The following is a 21527-nucleotide window of genomic DNA, read 5'->3' as shown; positions in this document are numbered from 1 at the left end:
TACTCACTCCCCCTGTAGAGCGCATATTTACAAGGAACCACAAATATCCATCTCTACTGAGTTAAGCAGCAGTCCCATCTGCCAGCCAAGAACCATGGTAAAGAATTCTGCCCGTTCCTCCTCTTCGTGTCAAAGAATGTTCCTTCAGAGCTGCAAAACTGAATTATACGAATATGCATATTAACTAGATGACTCTTTCTTTCACAAATTATCTAACTCATAATTAACTTTTAGTTATTAATATGCTTATTCGTATAATTTAGCTTCCAGCTTTCAACAAAACTACGGTGGCAGACAAGAAAAAGTCTGAGAAGCCAATATCATTCCTGTTAAGTAGACCAGTTGAGTTTTATACTTGATGAAAAGAGGCTGTCATTGTAATTCATCATAACACCTCAGCTCCTAATGCATCAGAGGACACATCAAAAAAACTCTAAGGTTCCAGCCCCCCCCCCAAAATATTTAGATATCAATGCTTTACTGCAAGGCTAATGGAGGAAGTGGTGATATCCCATAAATATACTTTTACTATGTCTTTACAGTGTGAGAAATTTTTTATTCCCAATGAGGGATAATTTGAAAGTTCTCAAAGTTCATCTTGCTTCTTTAGACTGGATTTTGTATTTTTACCAGGTTAACATTTTCCATACTCCACCTGCAAACCTTCTTGACCAGCTACAATAACAACAAAATGCTTTTTTGCAGCCTATTTCAATAGGAGGATTTCCAAGTCTTCGCAAACAAACACACCTCAGCACACAAGTAAAATAATTCAGTATTTTGAAAAAAAAAACCTATTCTTGCACTCAGCAATAGTCTAGCCTACTTTATCTGCAAATAAAAAAGGGAGTCAGGAATTTGAAGAGAACTGAGTCATTAGTCTTCAGATGATACAAATACATTCTGTGTACTTGAGTATTAGTTCCATATCATGGTAACTACAGTAACTCATTCCATCAGAATTATGCAGATGTATGTCAGAAATCACAGTAAGTGATCAGCTGTATTTCTTACAAAGCTAAAACAGCCTTGAACACATTATGATCTCAAAGCTGCCTTGGGTTTTTTAACCTCATATTGCTTTTTTTCTAATCCAATTTTCAATCCCACAAAATTTTCCAAAGAAAAACTATTTACCAAAATGAGCACTGAATTTTAAAAATTCTGAATTCATCCACATGACTACAAAAAACAAGAGCTGTTTCCGTTCAATTCTAATAACATTTCATCTCCAAAGACAGACTGAATAATTAAAAAGCATTTTACTATCTCAAAAACTTGTTGTATTATAAAAATTTTAAGTCATTTTTACAACTGAAATATTTGAGGTGTTGAATATTAAAGTTGCCAGCTCACATAGGAAATACAAAAAGTTTACAATATATTTTCAAACTCTTCCAGTTACAGACAATGCTTTCAGTCCCCATTTGCAAGAGCAGTGACACATGTATAGCATGTATGATGAGGTAACTGATGGGTATGAGGTTATGAAATTATGTTTAGCAATTCAAATATTAAATTCCAAATCAAAATTACCAGTTTTAGGCGTTCTTTTCTCCTCTTGCCAAAGGAAGAGCTTGATGATCCAGGTTCTGATTCTGGGCCTCCAGTTTTACCATTATCATCATCCTCCTCTTCATCTTCATCAAAGCACCACTCTGGAAGCTCTGGTGGTGCTGGTGCATCATCTTCATCCCCATAACGACGAAACAGTTCCTTCAAATAGTCACCTTTATAAATACCTGGAGGTCTGGCCTGAGCAAAAGTAGCCACAGCAGCCTCAATACTGTCAGAAAAAAAAAAAAAAGAAAATCACTCTGGATGCTTAATTTACATGTCTTAGTCATGTCATGCTTTACCAAACATAAGGATTATTGGGACTGAGAATCAATACAAATTCTGAAGTGGTAATTGCAAAAACATTCCTTATATTTAAAAGTCCATGCTTAGATCAGCCAGGTAGCAGTTGCTCTTGCACAAGATTCTGTACAACTTTGTGGGCACTGCAAATGTTCTCAAGTAACTGCAGCTGCTTTGAGACCTTATTGCAGCTCCTAGTGGTCTGCTGATCACTGTTTTATCACAGATAAAACTTTTTTATTGCTACAGAGAAGCAATGGGTGACATGCAGGTAAATACCTGAGGACTGCACAAACACAAAAGAAGACCAAAGAAACATATCAACAAACTTAATGGAGAAAAATGCAAATGTTTAAATTCAAATATGGTTACATTTTTCTCCACTAAGAATTGTCTTTCCTCTCATTAGAGGTTTTGCCATCATACTGAGAAAAACCACTCTAATCTTTTAAATTACTTCTCTTTCCAGAAGTTTCTCATAAAATTACTGTGGTTCAGTAGCCTTTTACTACGAACCTAATACTTAATCTTGCTCAAATAAATTGGAAGCTGGACCACAAAAAAATTAGAAACCAAAACTAACAGTCATGCACCTTTACCAGCCAAGGAGAAAACTCCAAAACATTCAAGAGTGAGCACAACACAAGGGTTTTATTGTTGCCATTTTCATAGATCCTATGAAAACATTTAACTAAAAACATTGGATGTAATTCTGTCTTCCATTTATCAAGGCTATGAAGAGCAGTAAGGCTCCAAGAATCAACATTTTAAAATCTTACTATATAGGGGAAAGGAGAAACCACAAAAATAGAGAGATGTCACTGTTATGCTTCTTGAGAAGCACATGTCTCAAAACTGGAACAAAAGCACATACTACACCCTGTTACTTTTTTTTTTTTTTCAGATGTTTAATTCCAAATCCTTTTTTCTTTTTGTCTGATGCATACAGTATGGAATGGAGCCTGACAACTTTAAGAGGTAAATTTTCCAGAATAGACAGAAAGTGTCAAAGAACCAGTAAGGTTGATTCACTCCTCTGATCTTTGTAAGAGGAGAAAACATGACTTTCTCCAGAGTGACACTATCACACAGTATCACTTCAAAAATGACAGTTTAAGAGTCTGAGTTACTTAGAAGGACCTTTCTTCCCCATTCTGTTTTCTAAGACTCCTAATTTCTTTCTCACATTTTTTACTTTGCTATCTTTCTTAAATTGTTTCACATCTTCTGTAATGAATGCCACTGAAAGCACAAAACAAAGTAAAGTTATGGAGTCTGAAAAATGCTCAAATTTTTTTCTGATAATATTAGAAGAACTCTCTAATCTTCTGGAATAGATGGCTGTGAAAGCCAAAAGAGGTGGCACAGACCTCAAATACAGAACCCTAGCTGAAAAAAACCCTATTTTCCAGGTTCTAGAAACACAGTAGTCTTTGGGAAAAATGAGTTGTTGAAAAGAGAATCAAGTAAGGTTTCTGACCTTACCAGTCAGAAAGCTGAAGAGCTTTCAGGCCTTTCTCTAAACTAACTATAAAATATATCCCACTGTACACAAACTCCTGCTTCATACGCTTAAGGAATGAATATGGATGGATTTTTCCATGAGGAAGATCTTATTTCCTTATTAGCAAGAAACAGTGCCTTGTTTTAAAGAATGATGCAGCAAATTAGATTTATCTCGATACAATGGTCAGCATTAACCAGCAGCTTGCCAAAATTGTTTCCTTCGCTGTGGACATTTTTTCCTACCAGGGAACATCTGGATGTTCTACTGAAATAATCTGACAGAGATTAACAAACTTGACACAGTTAACTACCCAAAGCAAAAAACATAAGACATGGCTGTTGAGTTTTAAGGCTTTTCCCACCATGGTTTGAAAACAGATAGGCAGCATAAAAGTAGGAGATCCAAAGAGATTCAAGTGCCTTTCCTCTTCAGAACAAAGGATCAATTCTAAGTCTAATTATTGCATGCCACTTGAAAATTGTTTGATTAAAAGCATACAATTTTTCTAATTCATAGAAACAACAAGAATCATACTATAAAGTCATTTGTGTCTGTGCCTACTTCCTATACACAGCTGGGATCCTACAAAGATTCAACCACCCATTACTAAAGGTTTTCCATCTCCATTACTCCAACATCTTTATTCCAGGTTTACTAACAGACAGCAATGACCTAGTTCTTTGCAAACAGCTTGCACATGTATGCTAAGCATAATAACTGTATGTACAGTCACAAGAAAATCCTGCAACATGAGCAGAATTTTCTTCACTTAAAGGACCACACATAAGAAATATCGGAATGTTTAACAGGCTTGTCAAGAAATATAACTTTCACAGGACTCTGTCAAGAAGAAAATAGTGTTTTGTAAATACTACAAAACAAAAGCTATGCAAAAGTTATGTCCTACAAGATGGTACAGACATTGCTTGGGTTTGGGGTTTCTTTTAAAACTAATGTTATGTAAAAAAGAGAATTACTCTGTATGAAGGAACCAACGTTTTTAAAAGATGGAAAAATGGATGTCTGTATAGAAGCATGCTGTGTACTTCAGTCAAAAAACAAGCTGGAAACAAGGACTTTGTTTGCCCCCAATCCTTCAGAAGTATGTATGCTACTCTGCTGTTGCTCTAGTTAATCTCATCAGATCTCAAAAAAGCCCAAAAACCTACACCCACACCTACATGAAAAAGATGAAAATGTACAGGAAATAATCTTTCAGGAATCTCTGAACTCTACATTCTTACTTAAAACGTGGGACATGTTATGGGAAAGAGACACAATATGATACATACACTGCTCAAGGCCCACACACAGCAGGTACAGCTGACTTTCGACCTACCAGACCTGGAATTCTTTACTGCAACAGGCTAAGCTACCAAGGGATGATACAAAAAATGTTAATATGGGCTGTTTACTCAAGATTCTTAGGCAGCTATAAAACAAGAAATAGTGAATACATTAGCACAGCTGACAGGACAATGAGTGAAACATACTGAAGAACCCTTTGGCCACATTCCACAAAACCCCAGGAACTAACATACAAAGTTACCTCCAGTCCATCTTCTCAACCAAAAAGGCACAGATCAAAAACCCAGTTCTATTGAAACCATGTGTACAATGGACACCTAGAAAAGCCAAAAAAAGGGCATCATCACTTACAAGTGGTTTTAACAAACATAGTTAGTATCAAAACTGTGGGTTTAGATCCTTCCACCTCCATCTGTAACATTAAAAGTTTATCTCCCTTCCCATCACAGCAGTACAGACCACATAAGGCACATAAGCCTGAAAGGCAATTTATTACATTCTTTCTGCAAATTAGCAGCACCAAGGGTATAGGACACTTCATCACAATCAAGAGCATTAACTTAATGTGATTGAAATATGGCTAATGCAGATAAGACTCACAGATCTGCTCAAATGCTTGTCAGAAGGCAATATAATCAAATTTATTAATTGAGCTTTTACTGGATTCAACAAGCATGACATTCATTTCATACCATCAGGCAAAACATCATATTCATATTACCTTACCTCAAAATTGAAAGGGGTGCCAATAGACCATAATTCTATCTCAAATTCACTATAAACATACTAAGACCAGACTTATTAATTTTGAAAAAAAAAAGAATGTACAAAAAGAAAACTATACAACAGCATAATCATCTTGAATTACTTATCTTTTCAATGTGAAAAAAAGAATTAAGTCTTCAGCCTCTGTTTTACTGAACTCATCCCTTAGTAAAAGGAGGGATACACTGTCAAATGCATTGCATTTTTTTTTTCTCTCAAGGCAACAGCACCATCTAGTGATAAGCAGACCAGCCTGAAAACTTGTGCTATTAAAAATGTCATGAAGGATTCAGGCAAGATGTTGCCTCTTCCTCCTACTTAATTTAAAATTATAAATATCATTAAAGTTTCCACTAACATCAAGAGCAATTATTCTTAACATTTTTCAGTTGTTACCATAGAATCATAGAATTGTTTAAGTTGGAAAAGGCTCTTAAGTACATTGAATCCAACCATTAACCCAGCACTGTCAAGTCCACCACTGAGCCATGACCCCAAGTGCCACATCTACACAGCTTTAAATACCTCCAGGGATGGGGATCCAACCACTTCTCTGTGCGGTTTGTTCTTGTGCTTGACAACTTCACCTTTTTGTGAAGAAATTTTTCCTAACGTCCTAAACCTCCCTGTGTAAGTTAAGATCATTTCCTCTTGTCCTGTCACTGGTTGCCTGGGGAAAGACATGATCCCCACCTGGCTACAACCTCCTTTCAAGCAGTTGTAGAGAGTGATAAGGTCACCCCCGAGTCTCCTTTTCACCAGCTAAACAATCCCAGATCCCTGAGCCACTCCTAATAAGACTTGTGCTCCAGACCCTTCACCAGCTCTCTTGAGCTTCTCTGGACACACTCCAGAATGTCAATGCCTGAGACCAGGGGACAATCACTTCCTAATCCTACTGGACATTGGCCTCCTTGGCCACCTGGGCACAGTGATGGCTCATGGTCAGGAGACCAGCACACCCAGGTCTTTCTCTACCAGGCAGCTTTCCAGCTGCTCTTCCCCAAGCCTGCAGCATTAGCCAGGGTGGTTGTGAGCCAAAGTGCAAGACCTGGAACACAACACCATGGAGCAAGCCACTTAAGCTTTAAATAATTTGCTCATTTCTCTACCACAGCTAGTAAAACAAGGTTAGTAACAATTCACCTGATGCATATTCAAATGTGAATATCTATCTTTTTTATACACTCCTCTACACTGAGTGGAACTTTTTCAACTGGAGAACCAAAGTACCTACAAAAAGTAGACTGATGAGAAAAAACCAAACCAACTTTAAGTGGGTAAAAAAAAGTATGTATTAACTGCAACAGGATTGGGGTTTGTGCCTGCCCCACCAAAGTTTCCTTCTTGATAAAGCAAGGTAAGAATTATCATGAATTTTTTGGATTCATCATTTCTAACCATTTAAAAATACTAAAAACTGTGTAATTTGCATAAAATTAAATGAATTTTAGCTTGCTTATATAATTTATTCCTAACAATGATTTCTCCTTTGTTTTTTGCTGAAGCAAAATTTTTCGTTAAGGTTGGCAGGCATAATGCTGTCCTTCATGCTGCAAAAATAAAGTTTCCTTCCTATATTGCTCTAGATGAATTGCAAATTTTGATCACTTAACATTCACATTTCAGTCTCTTTTCTTATCTAATCATGACACTAAGAACAAAATTGCACACAATTGCTACCACTAGTCCTGCAGCTGCTACTGCTGCCAAGAAGGTTAAGTCAATAATTTTATACACATGACAAAGATAAGAAGCATCTCAGCATGAGACCAAATGGCTTAGAAGAGAAAGATCACACAGGGTACAGTACTATCACTTCTGTAGACCTCTTTCACTTTTGATAAACATCCTCCACACCAGTCCCTCTGATGCCCTGTCAGAAGAAACAAGTGCCCAAAAGGACAAATTTCAGTAATTCACAAAAGGGAAATGGAAAATTCCAGCATTTCTCTTTCATTACGAAAGCCTAAACAACATGTTCTTCAAAAGTTTAGTCAGCATACTACTTTCTCCTTTGCTCTTTCTAATTGACTTTTTTCCCCTAAAGAGGTAAAAAGTTTAAATAATGGAAAAAATAATGCAAAAAATAATGTCTAAATAATGGAAAAACATTCCACAATTCATTAGAGCCAAAAAGTTAGTAACTCAACACTAAAAATGGCATTTTATAAGTTGAAATATCAACTAAATGGGTCTGCTACTTATAGGATATCACCATGCTATCCATGCACTTTATAAATTGCTGACCATAACCACTATTTCAAGTTCTAAAATATTATCGGAGGACCAAGTGAAAGAACTGCAGGGGGAGACTGAAAATAAGGAATTGTTAAAAGAAAAGCGAATGGGATCAGTCACCAACATGTCTTGCTTCTGGCATAAGTTTTAAAATGCTGTTGGTGAACTGGTTCCACTCACTCCCATTTAGCAGCTCCTCATCTTTTAAACCATGCAGCTGTGTTACTGTTCAGAGAAGAACACACAGATCTCTGTCCTGCTTTCAACTGAAGCAGATTCTTAATTTTCTTCACAGTGGCTGGTGTGGGGCTGTGTCTTGGATTTGTGCTGAACATAGGGTTGATGTTGACAGAGATATTTTTGTTATTGCTGGGCAGCAAAGTGTTTTCTGATTTTCATGCCGCCAAGCTGGTGAGGAACTTAGGGGTGCCTGGGAAGCTGGGAGGAGACACAGCCAGAACAGTTGGCCCAAACTGGCCGAAGGGATTCTCCAGACCACAGAACATTCAGTGCATAGAGTGGGAGGAAGAAACAGGAATGGGGGGACATTCAAAGTGATGCCATTTGTCTTCCCAAGTCACTGCTAGGTGTGATGGGGCCCTGCTCTCCGGGGTATGGGAAGCAGTGAATTCATTCCTTGCTTTGCTTGTGTGCATGGCTTTTGCTTTCCCTATGGAACTGTCTTTATCTCAACTCGTGAGTTTCCTACCTTTACCCTTCCATTTCTCTCCCCAGTGCCACCAGTGGAAAAGTAAGGGACCAGCTGTGTGGGGCTTGGCTGCTGGCTGGAGTTAGACCACAAGAGTCTTGAATTAAACTGCATTCTGTGTGTAAAAAAGAAGCAAGCAAGCATCTAAAAGAAAACTAGGTGTAAAAATGTGTGACAAAATTAAATCTCTCAAGCACTCAAAAAAAGAAAATTCTCAGCGGTATCACATCCTGCAACAGAACAAGAAGCAATGGCTACAAATTGAAATACAATAAATTCTGTTTCGACACAAGAAAAAAAACACCTGTGTATTGAAAGAACAAACACTGGAAGAGGCTGCCAGAAAAAGTTGTGTAGTTTCCAAGCTTAGAGGCTGGTCAAAAGCCAAATGGGCATAGTCCTGAGGAAGCTGCTTTAGCTGGCCCTGTTCTAAAGAAGGGGAACTGAGTAGCTGATTTCCACAGGTCCCTTCCAATAACTTCAGCTATCCTACCATGTATCTGGATGAATCCTAAACTGCATGAACATACCAGCTTAGTTTACCAAGCTCTTAGCGATGATACCTGCACAAACAACTGTTCCATGTACTCATAAGTTGCACAGACACCCAGATTCAAGAAGGCTGCAAAATTACCATCCAAGAAGATAGGAGATGACACCCATTCTGACTCTGGAAACTCATCTGCAAATAACTTCTTGTCTCTGATAGTTTGCAGATAGAGATGAACATTAATATGATTGACAAAAATCAGAGTAAAATAGTTTTAACTAAAACTAGAAGGGATGCAAAATAAACTCAGAACTTATTTCTCTCTGAATAAAAGTATGCTCAGAACATTCAAATATTGACTGCAAGACTGTATACCACAGAAGAAAAACTTAGCCTAGTATCTACTACCAGTTTTGTGAGACTTGCTAAAGAACCTCTGATAATCCAATTACCAAATATGACTTCAAGTAAACCAGACCACCAAATACATAACTCACATTTGTATCAGGAGAAGTTACAAAACCACGGTGCAAGTATCATGTATTTCTAGACAGCTCTTGATCCTGTGTAATTTTCTGCATTAAGCCAACAGCTGTTATCAAACTGATGGATGCAGAAACATACTACTTTCTGTAATATTAGTTTTTGCATATAGTTTTTGAGTTTTGCAAAACTACTTTCTGCATATTAGTTTTGCAGTAAAAGCAATCAAACTTATACATGCTTAAACACTGCACTGGGGAAATTCCTTTGCTCAGACTTCTAAGAATAAGAGATTGCAGTTACAAGCCAATATGATACAAACTAAGAATAAAAAAATTTGATGGGCATAAGATGGATATAAGATGTACCTATAAGCTCTGAAGGATTCTTATCACTGAAGTGTTCGCATACACGGATAAATGTTTCTGTATTCTCAGGGTGTAGGGCACTCACCATGCCTGAAAAACACAAGAACACACAGATTAGGAGACACCTGGGGGAAAGGCAAAAAGAGAAAAAAAAATCAATTTCTTCACTGTGATCTTTCAAATTAAAAGCCACAGAAATAATTAAAAAGAGCACACAACTTACCCTTTACATTGGAGCTTTATATATTTAATTCCCTCTTTCTCTATATCATTTCTGTCATAGAATCTAGTGGTGTTGGTCAAGTCTACCAGCAAACCCATTTTAACCTAAGAAACAACATAAAAAAACAAAAATAAATTTTATATGTGGTTCAAATAGCTGTGCATAAATATTAAATATCTAAAACCATAATAATTAAAAGCAACCACAAGCTACAATTGTAAGTTTAAAAAGCATTAAATATTGCATTTTTTGTAAAATCTGTATTTTACCACCATTACAGACAGCTGCATTTCTTTGTGAAAGCTGGAGTCTAAATTAGCACTAGTCATCAATTCAAAAACTTCAGTTTGCTCCAACCAAGGATTCTAAATAAGAAAATTCTGCTAACAGCAGGAAAATCTGGTAAAGAATTACTTTAACATGCTAAAAAGACAAACATGATGGAATCAAGTGCTCTTATGCAAAGCAGAGCAATAATAAACACTGGCACAGTGAAAGTACCATAAGAAACATTAACTACTGAGACTTATACATAAGTACACTCCCAGAAAAAATAACTCATTTTAATTTATCTATTAGAGTGCAAAACAATGCAAAAGAATGAATACATTATCAAGTTTAAAAATTATTCAAATTAATTAAATTCTTTAAAACATTTTATTTAAAGCTAAAGTGCATAACAACTTCAGGTATCTAAACATGCTGTCAGCAGCTAAGGTGGCAGTGTCAACCACTCAGACATTAGGGCCTTCCTGAATCCAGGATGCCTTGCCCACTCTACCCTAATGTGCTACCTTGTGCATCAACTTATTTTTTTAGTGCTTTTTTTTACAGCTGGAAAATGGGTCTTTTAAGGAGCCTTGTGGAAGTTACTATGTTTTAAAGAAGGATGGAAAGCAGAAATTCCACTGGGTGGCACAAAACACACAGCATATCAAAGTATATCCTACTGATCCTTCTTCCAATGTGCAAAAAACAGCTCACTAACACACCTGAGCAAAGGAAGCATTTCTGGTTTCCCGTCTTGTAAGTGCAAGCAATTGCTTTTGGACAAAAATCTCAGTGTCATGCTTTCAGGTAGAACCAACAGACTGGCAATAACTTGGCAGTGCAGTTGGAAGAATTACAAAGTTAAAACACCATTTCCACACAATTCAGAAAAGGTAAAATCCAATTATAACTAGAACACAGTTCACGAAACAGCTATTTCACATGAACATGTTGTTTAGTAGATCCCTAAAGGAAAATTTCCAATAATCTACAGATAGGTCTCCAAGATATTCAAACTTCTGATGATATATGCTTGTAATACTTATATACTCTCATATTACTTTTATTTAATAAATATTTAAAAGCATCATGATATTTATGTCAACAGCATTAAAACTTCTGATGTAATATCCAGATCAGTTCTGAATTTCTCATTGTCAACTTTGCATATTGTATTCAGAATACTTTATTTACTCTTATTGCTGTGTTTTGCAGAAATATAAACCACCTCACAAGGGGGTCCTGAAAACAATGTTACACCACCTGAAACTTCAAATATAAAGTGTCAATTGAGTTGCTAAGCATGGAGACTGACAGCATCCTAGACAGTGATTAACTCTGTCTGAATCTAAACTCTGTAGAAATCATACAAAGGCAATTAATTCAATGATTACTTTCCTCCCTCTCCATTCCCTACAGCATTTTGCAAATGTCTCCAAGACTACTTAATTCAGGCCTGTAGGACTTCTCACTTGCTATTCTTTTGCCATTATTGCATATAATTTCAATCATAGGCAAGTGAAGCTCATGCAAGGTGACACTGTTCCTCACACACTTCATGGAGCACTACAGCAAACAGGCATCGAGTGTAATTTATCCAAAGCTATAAAAGCATTTCTGGCATATAGAGTATATAAGACCTGAAAGCAGTTTTCCTGCTTTACAGGAAGCCTAATCATTTGCATTTTCAATCCATGGGATTGACTGCACATAATACATTACAATTTAGAGAGTGCACAGCACAAGAAAATGATAAAGAATTTTTAAAGAACGGGGGGGTTATACAATATATCAAAGTATATAACTATGATTTTCAAAAAATCCATGCCAAAAAACCACCAGTACCACTGGAACAAAATAAAAACCTTCCCCTCACTTCCTCACATTCCAGATATCCCCAGCTATTAATGCCTTATGCATGCACTCTTCTGCTGCTGTGCAATAAAACAGGCTTTGTGAGGTTCCCCTGTATGACTCTAGCAGCCTCTCCTTAGACACTGGAGATTGAAAACACCCTCCCTAAGGAGAGAGCATACTACAATACACTGAATTCACTTCAGTCTCAGGAATTTTTTCTTGAATTTCTTATTTGAGAAAAATAGTTTAGATCAGTGATTGAATGTATCTACGAAAACAATAATACGGCTGAAAATTGGTAAGTAGTTTTCCTAATAGGAATTCTGTAATTCTGTAATTGAGCATACTAATTACTCAAATATTCTTTTGAGTTAACTAATGTCTTAGCTCTTTGTGACAGAAATAAATCTACCTGTATAAAGCATAAACTGTATACTAACCTACCTACTCAAGAAATTTAAAAAAAAAAACTTATTCACGCAGTCACCAATTGCTCCTGCAATTTGTTTAAGAGAACATTAAGATACTATGCCACTGTTGGCAAACACAAGAAAAATGGGGCTGGCATGGCTAATCAAATCAGTTTCTAGCATTCAGATTTTCAACAACCAGCTCTGTGAGAAAAGGAATCCCACAGGAAGCTTGTTACAGACAGTTCCACCCAGACAGACATCTTAAATGCTAAACTGGTACCTTCAAAGATCTGGGGTAACATCAACATCTCTCTATTACAGAAATCCAGATGTAAAAGTTTCTGCTCAAGTCTTTTATTTGGGAGCTAAATTATATGGACTTAAGTAATAACCAGTTTTCAGAAATAATTACTCTGTAAAATATTAGCAGTAAAAAATACACTACAATAAAATTACAAGAACCATGCACAGTGAGCTACTTTCACTTGGGTGGGAAACCTCACTCTTACAGGGCTCCTCAATCTCACATTTATTTCATTGCTGGCTTGTTGGTAAATTGTAATCTACAAATGGTAAGTAACCACTACATAACTTGGCAAATAAAAAAGAAATATATATTTTCAAATAGCAAACACCCATCAACAATACCAGGGTCCAATACAATATAAGAGATTTGACGAGAACAGAGAGTTTGAGAGAAATTCTATGTTCAGCTTGTTAATCAAAATTACCAAAATATAAGTGGGGATCCTCATGCTACTAATTTTACTATCAAATTCTAATAATCTGATGTCACTCAAGACATGAATTTGTAGCATTAAAACAGAAGTTACAGATGTGACTACTGGAAAGGCTAGAGTCTCACCACGATTATTTTTTTTTGGTGGCAAATCACTAAGGAGGCAAGCATTTAGAAATTCTGAGTAAGGTTATGAAATTCTCTGTAACTTCAAAATATACACAGAATTTTAAATTACTTTAAAACATTAATAAGATTGGTTTGGGAAAAATTCCAGGTATACCTATCAAATCCAGATTCAAAAACAACATCATACATAAAAGAGGAACTCAAGTAGAATTTAGATTCACATGTCAGAGACTGAAATATTACAGTTTATGGTTTAAACGTTTTTATTAAGGATTTTTGTCCATTAAAACTGTATCATGAAGCTACACCAATAAGAGCTGCATCACCAAAGCCCACCGTGAATGGGGCCCCTGACTGAGGCCCTGGCCTGTAAGCTGATCTGAGATAAGGTAAAAGTGACCCTATTCTCAGGTCTGGGCTGGGGGAGAAGAATACTTCCACAGGACAATTAAGCCCAGCAGCTTCGGGCTGGAACCATAGCCCCAGGCTTATCTGCTGCCAGATCTGCACAGACTCTCACCCAACCCAGGAGGAGGAGAGGTTTTGGGTGTTTAGCCTTCTTTAGCAGAAGCAGTGAACACCCTACACAGAGCAGCTGTGGGGACCCCCACCCCAGGAACACCACATCTACAGGACCTTCAGGTGAGGGACAGCAGAGGGGGTGTCGTGGTCCATCAAAGGCCCCCTGAATGGTTCCCCCATGTAATGCAAAATGATGCAACTGGCACAGAGCCTTGCAAGGGACAGTGACAACCTTCCCCTGCTCAGGGGAGGCACCTAGGCATTCCCACCTGACCCAAACATTTACTAATCCACTGGATTCTATACTTTGTGGTGAAGGACCCTCCCCACGAAGACAACCACATGGAGGGGAGCAGCAAGATGTCATTGGGACCCGTGGTTTCTATTTAATCTGTCCCTGTCACTCTTTCTGTGCCCCACCCACCTCTTTTTTCTATTTCTTTCTCTTTGTTTCTTTTACTGTTAAATAAACGATATCCACTTTTTGGTATCAACATTTAACCTCATTTGGTTTTAATCCTTTAGGAATACTTTGAACCTCAGGATTCTTACAATTTTATTCACAGAGAGTTCTCTTTGATCCTCTGTGATTAGAGTGGATCATAAAAGCACAGACTCTAACAAGAAAAATCCTTCCAATTCAAGCACTGAGAACAGGCACATATGCTTCACTGATCGTACTTTCTTATCACATTACTGCACAGGTACTCCTACCACTGCTACACTGAGTAGTTCACCATCTACTTCATACCTATGCCTAAATAAGATTAATAAAATGAGGATTCCCATCCTTCAGTCACCTAATTCTTCTGATGTTTCAGATCTGATACTGTTAAACAAATTTAGAATTAATTTAACCTCGATCAACAGCAAAAAATAATGAAAATACCCACAGAAAAAACACCACTTGCATGATTCATCTCATAGACACAATCAAAACAAATGGCACTAAACTTCAATAGAAAGTTTAATAACCCATTCAATTAACTAGGTGGTAGATCTTTCTTTGCCTAGCAGGCTCAAAATCCCATTTCCCATATGGGGAAATGCACCAGACTGGCCACAACACTACAGAGACCTACATGAAAGGCTAGAAAGGTCCTGTTCCCACCTCTATTGTCACAGCTGTGCTACAGTGCAGAACATGCAAACTGGAGAACACAGATAGAAATGGGCAAAACAGAGGATGAAGAAGGGAGCCAGAACCACAAGCCTGTAGTGACGGATGCTACAACATTAATAAGGCAACTGCAGAACCCTGTCACAGCAGCCCTGGGCAGTGCTACAGGCAGGGGAAGGAGTGGCTTGAGAGGCTCAGTATCAGCCTACACTCTGCTGCCCAAGTAGCCAAGAATGGCACCTGGCCTGTATGAGCAATAGTGTGGCCAGAAGGACCAGGGCAGTGATCATCCTTGCACTCAACACTGGTGAGGCCACACCTCGAGTGCTGTGTTCAGTTCTGGGCCCCTCACTTTAGAAAGGACACTGAGGTGCTGGAGGGTGAACAGAGAAGAGCAACAAGGCTCATGAAGGGAACAGCTGAGGGACCTGGGTTTGTTTAGTCTCGAGAATCCTAACCTGTCTTGAGAATGTTTAGTCTCGAGAATTTCCTAACACTTTTGGAAATCTATTAATTGCAGAGGAAACCTGGAAATGTAAACAAATAAAAAAAATTTCTGTACAGCTGTTCCAAACAAAGCCATCAACAACTTTTTCCTTAGATCTGAAAAGCAACACTTGAGTAAATATTAATAATGAGAGCAATGTTTCAATTATTAGAAAATTTAACCTTACCTTCAGACTCTTTAGGTAGTTGGATAACATACTCGGGTGAAAGCGATTTTCTTCAGCAACCTGTTCATCATATCTTGGTCCTAACATTGTCTTCAAAGGTAAAAACTTCCCTATGAAAGATAATAAAATTTTGCAGTATTTTATGTATATGCACAGTTAAAACTTAGCATTTCAAACCAACATGGTGAGCAGTTTTAGACATTGACCTTCAATAATAAATAATTGCTGAAATAGTACTGTCAACAGTAAATTTGAATATTTTTTAGTGATGAGTTCTCAGATTTCATCAGTAAGTTTAAATGTTTAAAGGAAATACAGGTCAGTTCATCTGAAACAGAGTAATTAAACATTTTTAGCTAACTTTTTGTGTGATTTAAGTTGGGAGGGCTACAACACAACAGAATACAGACAATTTAAACTCAGTACAATTGAAAACATGAAAACAGCATTTAAAAATAATAGTTTGTCATCCAATCATGTAAACATCAGTTCTGATTACCTGCAAATATACAGTAAGGATCCCTGCAAAAAATATTTAGCAACACTCTATATAGTCTCAAATATGCATCTATCTTCCATGAAATAGACATTAGAAACCACAGAAGACAAACAGATGTGGAAATTACAAAGCTTTATGCAATGGTTAGCTCAGGTTAGATGTTAGTGAGCAACATAAGAAACAGCCTCACTTTTCCCCTGAGACGGTTCCAAAATTTACAGCTAAAAGGAGAGTTATTTTGTCATACAATCAACACTCACCTTAAATGGTAATAAATGGTAGTCACTTCAACTTACATGACTGCTAGAAAATTTCACTTCATTGCCCTTTGCCTTTTCATCCCAAGTTACACACCCTCCATCCACCCTGGTAAAGGCTGTTGGGTTGGATACCTCCCCTCCATTTCCTCATTTCTATCTAATTTTCTTGCTTCTTTGTATTCCTTGTCACCTACAACACTATCATTCAGCCTCTATTAGCCCTTCCACTTTAACTTGCAATACTCCTCTGTACAGACTGATCATGAGAATTCTAGATTTACATGACCTAAACACAAAAATCTATCATCACCATAATTTTTGCAAAACAACATCGTGCTTGACAGTTTTTTGCCTTTGCCACTTGTCACACCCATACAGGCGTATCTACTCATTCATTATAGAACACAAAGAATCTAACTAAGCTTTCTTAACCCATGCACTCAAAGATAGGAGCTGCACTGACAAAAGAGTCAATGGCTACAAAAGAAAACCACCATCCTTTACAAGATGCTGGGAAAATAGAGTGGTAAAAGACAAGTAGTCTAGTCAGCATCCCCTGCAGCATTTGAATACCTACAGACAGCTGTGGAAGTGATGAATATTTCATATAGAGCCCATTTACTATGACTTTCAAAGCTGAAACACAGATGTTTGGAAGTATTTAGGTGCTCAGCTTCTTTAAATTCCAGTTTCTTCTCTTCTACCTGGAAAATCTGCAATTTGGTTTTTGTACAGATGCTTGAAAAAACTTCTTCCCCATGTGTATACAAGCCTCTCATTAAGGATCATCAAGCTACTGAAAATCTAAGCTTTAATTCTAAAAAGATTTCTAAACTTTTTGAGTAATATGGACAAGTATAAAGGAGGCAGCAGCTACTGTCTTTCTACGGTTTTGCCTTACATCTTGTGCTAAAGAAGTGATGCAGTAACACCTGATTGCAACTCAAGCCTCCATGCATAAGCTTTTAAAGATTAAAAAATCATTTGCTGAATTAGGTGATCCAACAGTAACAAAGTGATACTTTGAAACATGAACATGAAAGCATCCCAAGCCATTCAAGTACCTCAACTACATTATGACACTAATTGTAACTCCTCAATAGAATTTCCAAATTAACTTCAAAATGTTACTGGAACCCTGACAACAGATTATTACCTACTTCCACAATGATGTTCAAATTTTTCAAATAGTTCTGCAAAGTGGCTACTAAAAACCATTTTCCAAATTAGTTACCTGTCTAACAGATGGTATTTCTTTAGGCTGAAAAACAGGTAAAAATTCTAACAATAAGACCCCAGTATATCAGAGCACAGATAACAAGCAGATAAATCTCAGGGAAATCAAAGTGAACAATGTAAGACATCATATTTTCTCCATGTACATGCTCTAACTTTGTCACATTTTTTATCTTCAAATCTAAATTCTAGAGATACCAGTGAAAAAATACTCTTAATTTAGCATGATTTTCTGTGACATGAAGCTATCAACTCAAAACATGACATACATGATTATGTATGACCATGGTATGTTTAGATTGAGCATTGATTAGGAAGGCTAGACTGGGTAAAGTCTGAGGTTAAGGGAATAAAATTAAATGGTAAAATCCACAATTTGAAAAAAAAACAATATCTCTACAAAGTAACAGTGTTCTGATTGAAGAGAACTATGCTGGGTCAAAGCACCCATTTCACCTAGTATGTCATCACCAACACAGGGCAATAACAGACAACTAAGAAAGAAAGTAAAACAATGACAATCCATCATCCAGATTATTCTCCCCAACTACAACAAGCTATAGCTCAGAAACTTCCTGACCAGAAGCATTACTCTCATTTAAGGTGCTTTCTCATATGCAATATGGATGCTTTCCCACAGTATGGATGCAGTATGGATGCTTTCCCATAATATCCCACAGTTCTGCATGCTACGTGTGTGTCTAGAACAGGATTTACTAATATGCATCACTTGAAGGAAGCTGGAAAACACTGCTGAGACACTTCTCATGCCTTTTCTTCCATATCTTGCTAGCACTTGTCACAGCAAAATTGCCAAGAGAATGGGTTTTCAGTGCTCATGAAAAGCAGATACCTGCTGAGATGGTGCTGCCAAGGCAGTAAGGCTGAAGCAACCTGATCACTTCAGATCTAAGCATTCAGAGAAAGCTCTTTTCATCAAAATGACTGAAGTTCTACTGCAATGCAACAAACGTGAAAATGTGCAATTCTGAGGATAAAACCAGAAAGTGGAAGAAAACTACCAATATTTAAAAATGTGAACAGGAAAATTATGGGAGACATAGATGAATTCACATTGTCCAGGATAAAGAGCCCTGTTAACCTGAATGAACCCAATCTCACCAACAGCAGGGTCTCAGGCCTCATAAGTACTTGTCTTGAGGACATCTAGAAATTCTAGATGCCACAAGCATGAGACAAGAGCATCTCAATCAAACACTCAATGAATATGAGTCCACAGAAGCCATACAAAACTTGCTTAGCAACACTATTACTAATACACTATCAGATGGAAATAAAGTTGCATACAGGTGCTTAGGAATCTGATTTAAACACTAAAACTATAATGTAACATATCTGGGAGTAAGTACCAACATCAATGAAACCTTAAAAATCATCTCCCCTAAAACTGCTAGATGTCTTTGAATGTAAAGCAGCAAAAAAAGGGAAGAAGACCAATGGCATACCATTACTTTTGGTAAGTTGTTCACACTAAAAAACTAAAAATCAGGTGAACAAGAACACATCCTGATAAAGCACACAAAGAAATGAGCCAAGCACTTGCAGTTTTTTTACTGTGCATTAACTTCCTGTGCATGGTTGTATGGAATAGAAAAGAATTACCTTGCAGTTCCTGAATAAACAAACACACAAGCAGTGATGGCACAGCAGATGACACACTGATGACCCTCATTCCTGCTTACTCTAGGTTGCTATTTCTGAGAAACTATGGCTCAAAAGACAGACAAACAAAAGCCACAACTAACAGAGATCAAGAACTTGCTGAGAAGAAAAACACAGAATAAAGAATCATTAGTCTGTTTCTGTCATGGTCAAGGGCTTAGGCTATCAAATCTCTCTCATTAAACACAAAGTAATGCTTATGGACATGAGCAATCCAACAATACTGTTATTTAACAGAGCCAAGTCCAGAGAAGTATAAGGAAACTGATGGAAACCAGTAACCCACAAAATTAACAACTAATGTTAAATACTGACAAATGCCAAATAACGCATATTGATGATTACTGAGGATTAAACCAACTGAGATGTCTCACCAGGTTCTAAATATAGTCACAAGTGTCTTTCATTCCACAACCAGCTGCCACCCAAAAATGTAAGATGATGTGGAAATGTGGGACAGAAAACACAGGAGTTGCAACTATTAAGTAAATCATGGCACAGTGCCAGTTTAAATAACACACTGAGTAGCACATGTTGTGTTTTGAAAACATACCTTTACATCATCACAGAGAGGGATATGAAAGGAGTGAAAACTAGAAAATATTGAAGAGAAAAAAAATGGAGGCTAGAACTGGTTGCATTATAAAGAAAAGAAGAACTTGAGAAAACTGAAAAGACAGATGTTTGTTTACTTTGTCTCATACCAGGCAGCAGAGGAAACATTCACCTGAAGTCAGTATGATAGCTAACACACAATCAAAACTGTGTGTCTAGATTGAATTCACTGCCACTATATGCCAGTAGACTAGATACTGAGTAACAACCAAGAGAGTGTGTTATCGGCAAGAATATCCCAGCAGACAGCAACTACTGACAAACCCTGAAACACAAGGGTAACACTGGAGTGTTACACTTTAACTCATTTTCCAGGTAAAGAACTCAGGAGCACATTGGTGACTGGAGGGGCACTGTCAGTCGGCAGAATGACAAACTGACACTGATAAGACTTCAGAGCATTCACGAAAAAGAGAATAAAACATGGAAGAGGCTGCACAGAGGACTGGTATCACAAAAATGGTCAGGGTGGAGGGGATCACAGAGGGTCATCTGGTCCAACCTCCCTGCTCAAGAAGAGTCACCCAACAGCACATTGCACAGGACTGCATCCAGATGGCTCTTGAGTATCTCCAGGAAGGGAGACTCAACAATCTCTCAGGGCAATCTGTTCCAGTTCAGTCACCTGCACAGTAAAGAAGCTCTACCTAATGTAAAGGTAAATTTCCTGTCAATCAGCTTCTGCCCATTGCCTCGTCCTGCTGCTCAGCACCACTGAGAAGAGCCTGGTTCCATCTTCCTGACACCCCCCCTTTAGATATTTATACACATTAATGACATCTCCTCTCAGTCACCTCTTCTCGAGGCTGAACAAGCTCAGTTCTCTTAGCTTTTCCTCCTAAGAAAAATGCTCCAAGCCTCTCTTAGATTTAGTAGCTGCAGTACGGCACCTTCTGCACGCCTGGCTGTCACATCTCTCATCAGATGTGACAGACAGGAAAAGTTTCAGCCCGAAACTGAACCAGTACAAAGCGAGAGCCCAGCACTGCTGTTCCGGGGGGCAGGAGAGGGCCCGCACGCTCGCACCTCCGGGTGAGCCCGGGGCGAGTCCGTGTCAGACGGGGCACAGGCCGAAGGGAGGGCAGCCCAGCGCTGAAAGCAAAGAGCTGCTGCGGGCCGGGCTTTAAGGAGAACAGCCGCCCAGCGGGAGTCAGTCCGGGACAAACACCGGCCTGGAGCTCGGGGTGGAACACTGCACAGCCGGAGCCCCGGGACAAAGAGCTCCGGCCAGGACAGACGGACAGAGTGCGAGGGGCCGCGGCGGCCCCCGGCGATGAGGAGGAGCGGGACGGGCGGGCAGCGGAGCGCCGCAGGGGAGGGGGCCGCGCCCGCTGCCGCCCCACGGCCGGGCAGGGCCGGACTGGGCCGGGCGCTCACCTGCCACGGGCTGTCCCCTCCTGGGGCAGTGGAGCCAGCGCGGCGGGATCTTGTTGTAGGACATGGCGGGGCCCGGGCGGCCCCGGGGGGGAGGGAGGGAGGCGGGGAGGGGGCGCGGGGTGCGGGCGGCCCCGGGGCGCTCAGCGGCCCCTCGCCCGCGGCGCCTCCATTCAGACCCG

At 38.6% G+C, this 21527-nt stretch overlaps 1 protein-coding gene across 1 annotated transcript in view; it reads right to left on the bottom strand.

The window, feature by feature from the left end:
• The window catches only part of RNGTT (RNA guanylyltransferase and 5'-phosphatase), a 170939-nt gene extending 149412 nt beyond the window's left edge, over positions 1-21527 (bottom strand). The window contains 7 exon segments of the mRNA XM_036380592.2: positions 1537-1786; positions 4917-4992; positions 9732-9801; positions 9803-9821; positions 9955-10058; positions 15679-15788; positions 21349-21527. Coding sequence (XP_036236485.1) covers positions 1537-1786; positions 4917-4992; positions 9732-9801; positions 9803-9821; positions 9955-10058; positions 15679-15788; positions 21349-21412 — 693 coding nt within the window. The 5' untranslated portion in view covers positions 21413-21527.

The sequence above is a fragment of the Molothrus ater genome, chromosome 3 (assembly GCF_012460135.2).
Source record: "Molothrus ater isolate BHLD 08-10-18 breed brown headed cowbird chromosome 3, BPBGC_Mater_1.1, whole genome shotgun sequence".
In the NCBI taxonomy this organism is placed as follows: domain Eukaryota; kingdom Metazoa; phylum Chordata; class Aves; order Passeriformes; family Icteridae; genus Molothrus; species Molothrus ater.
Note: the sequence above shows the minus strand (reverse complement) of the source record. Positions and strands in the feature narration are given on the sequence as shown.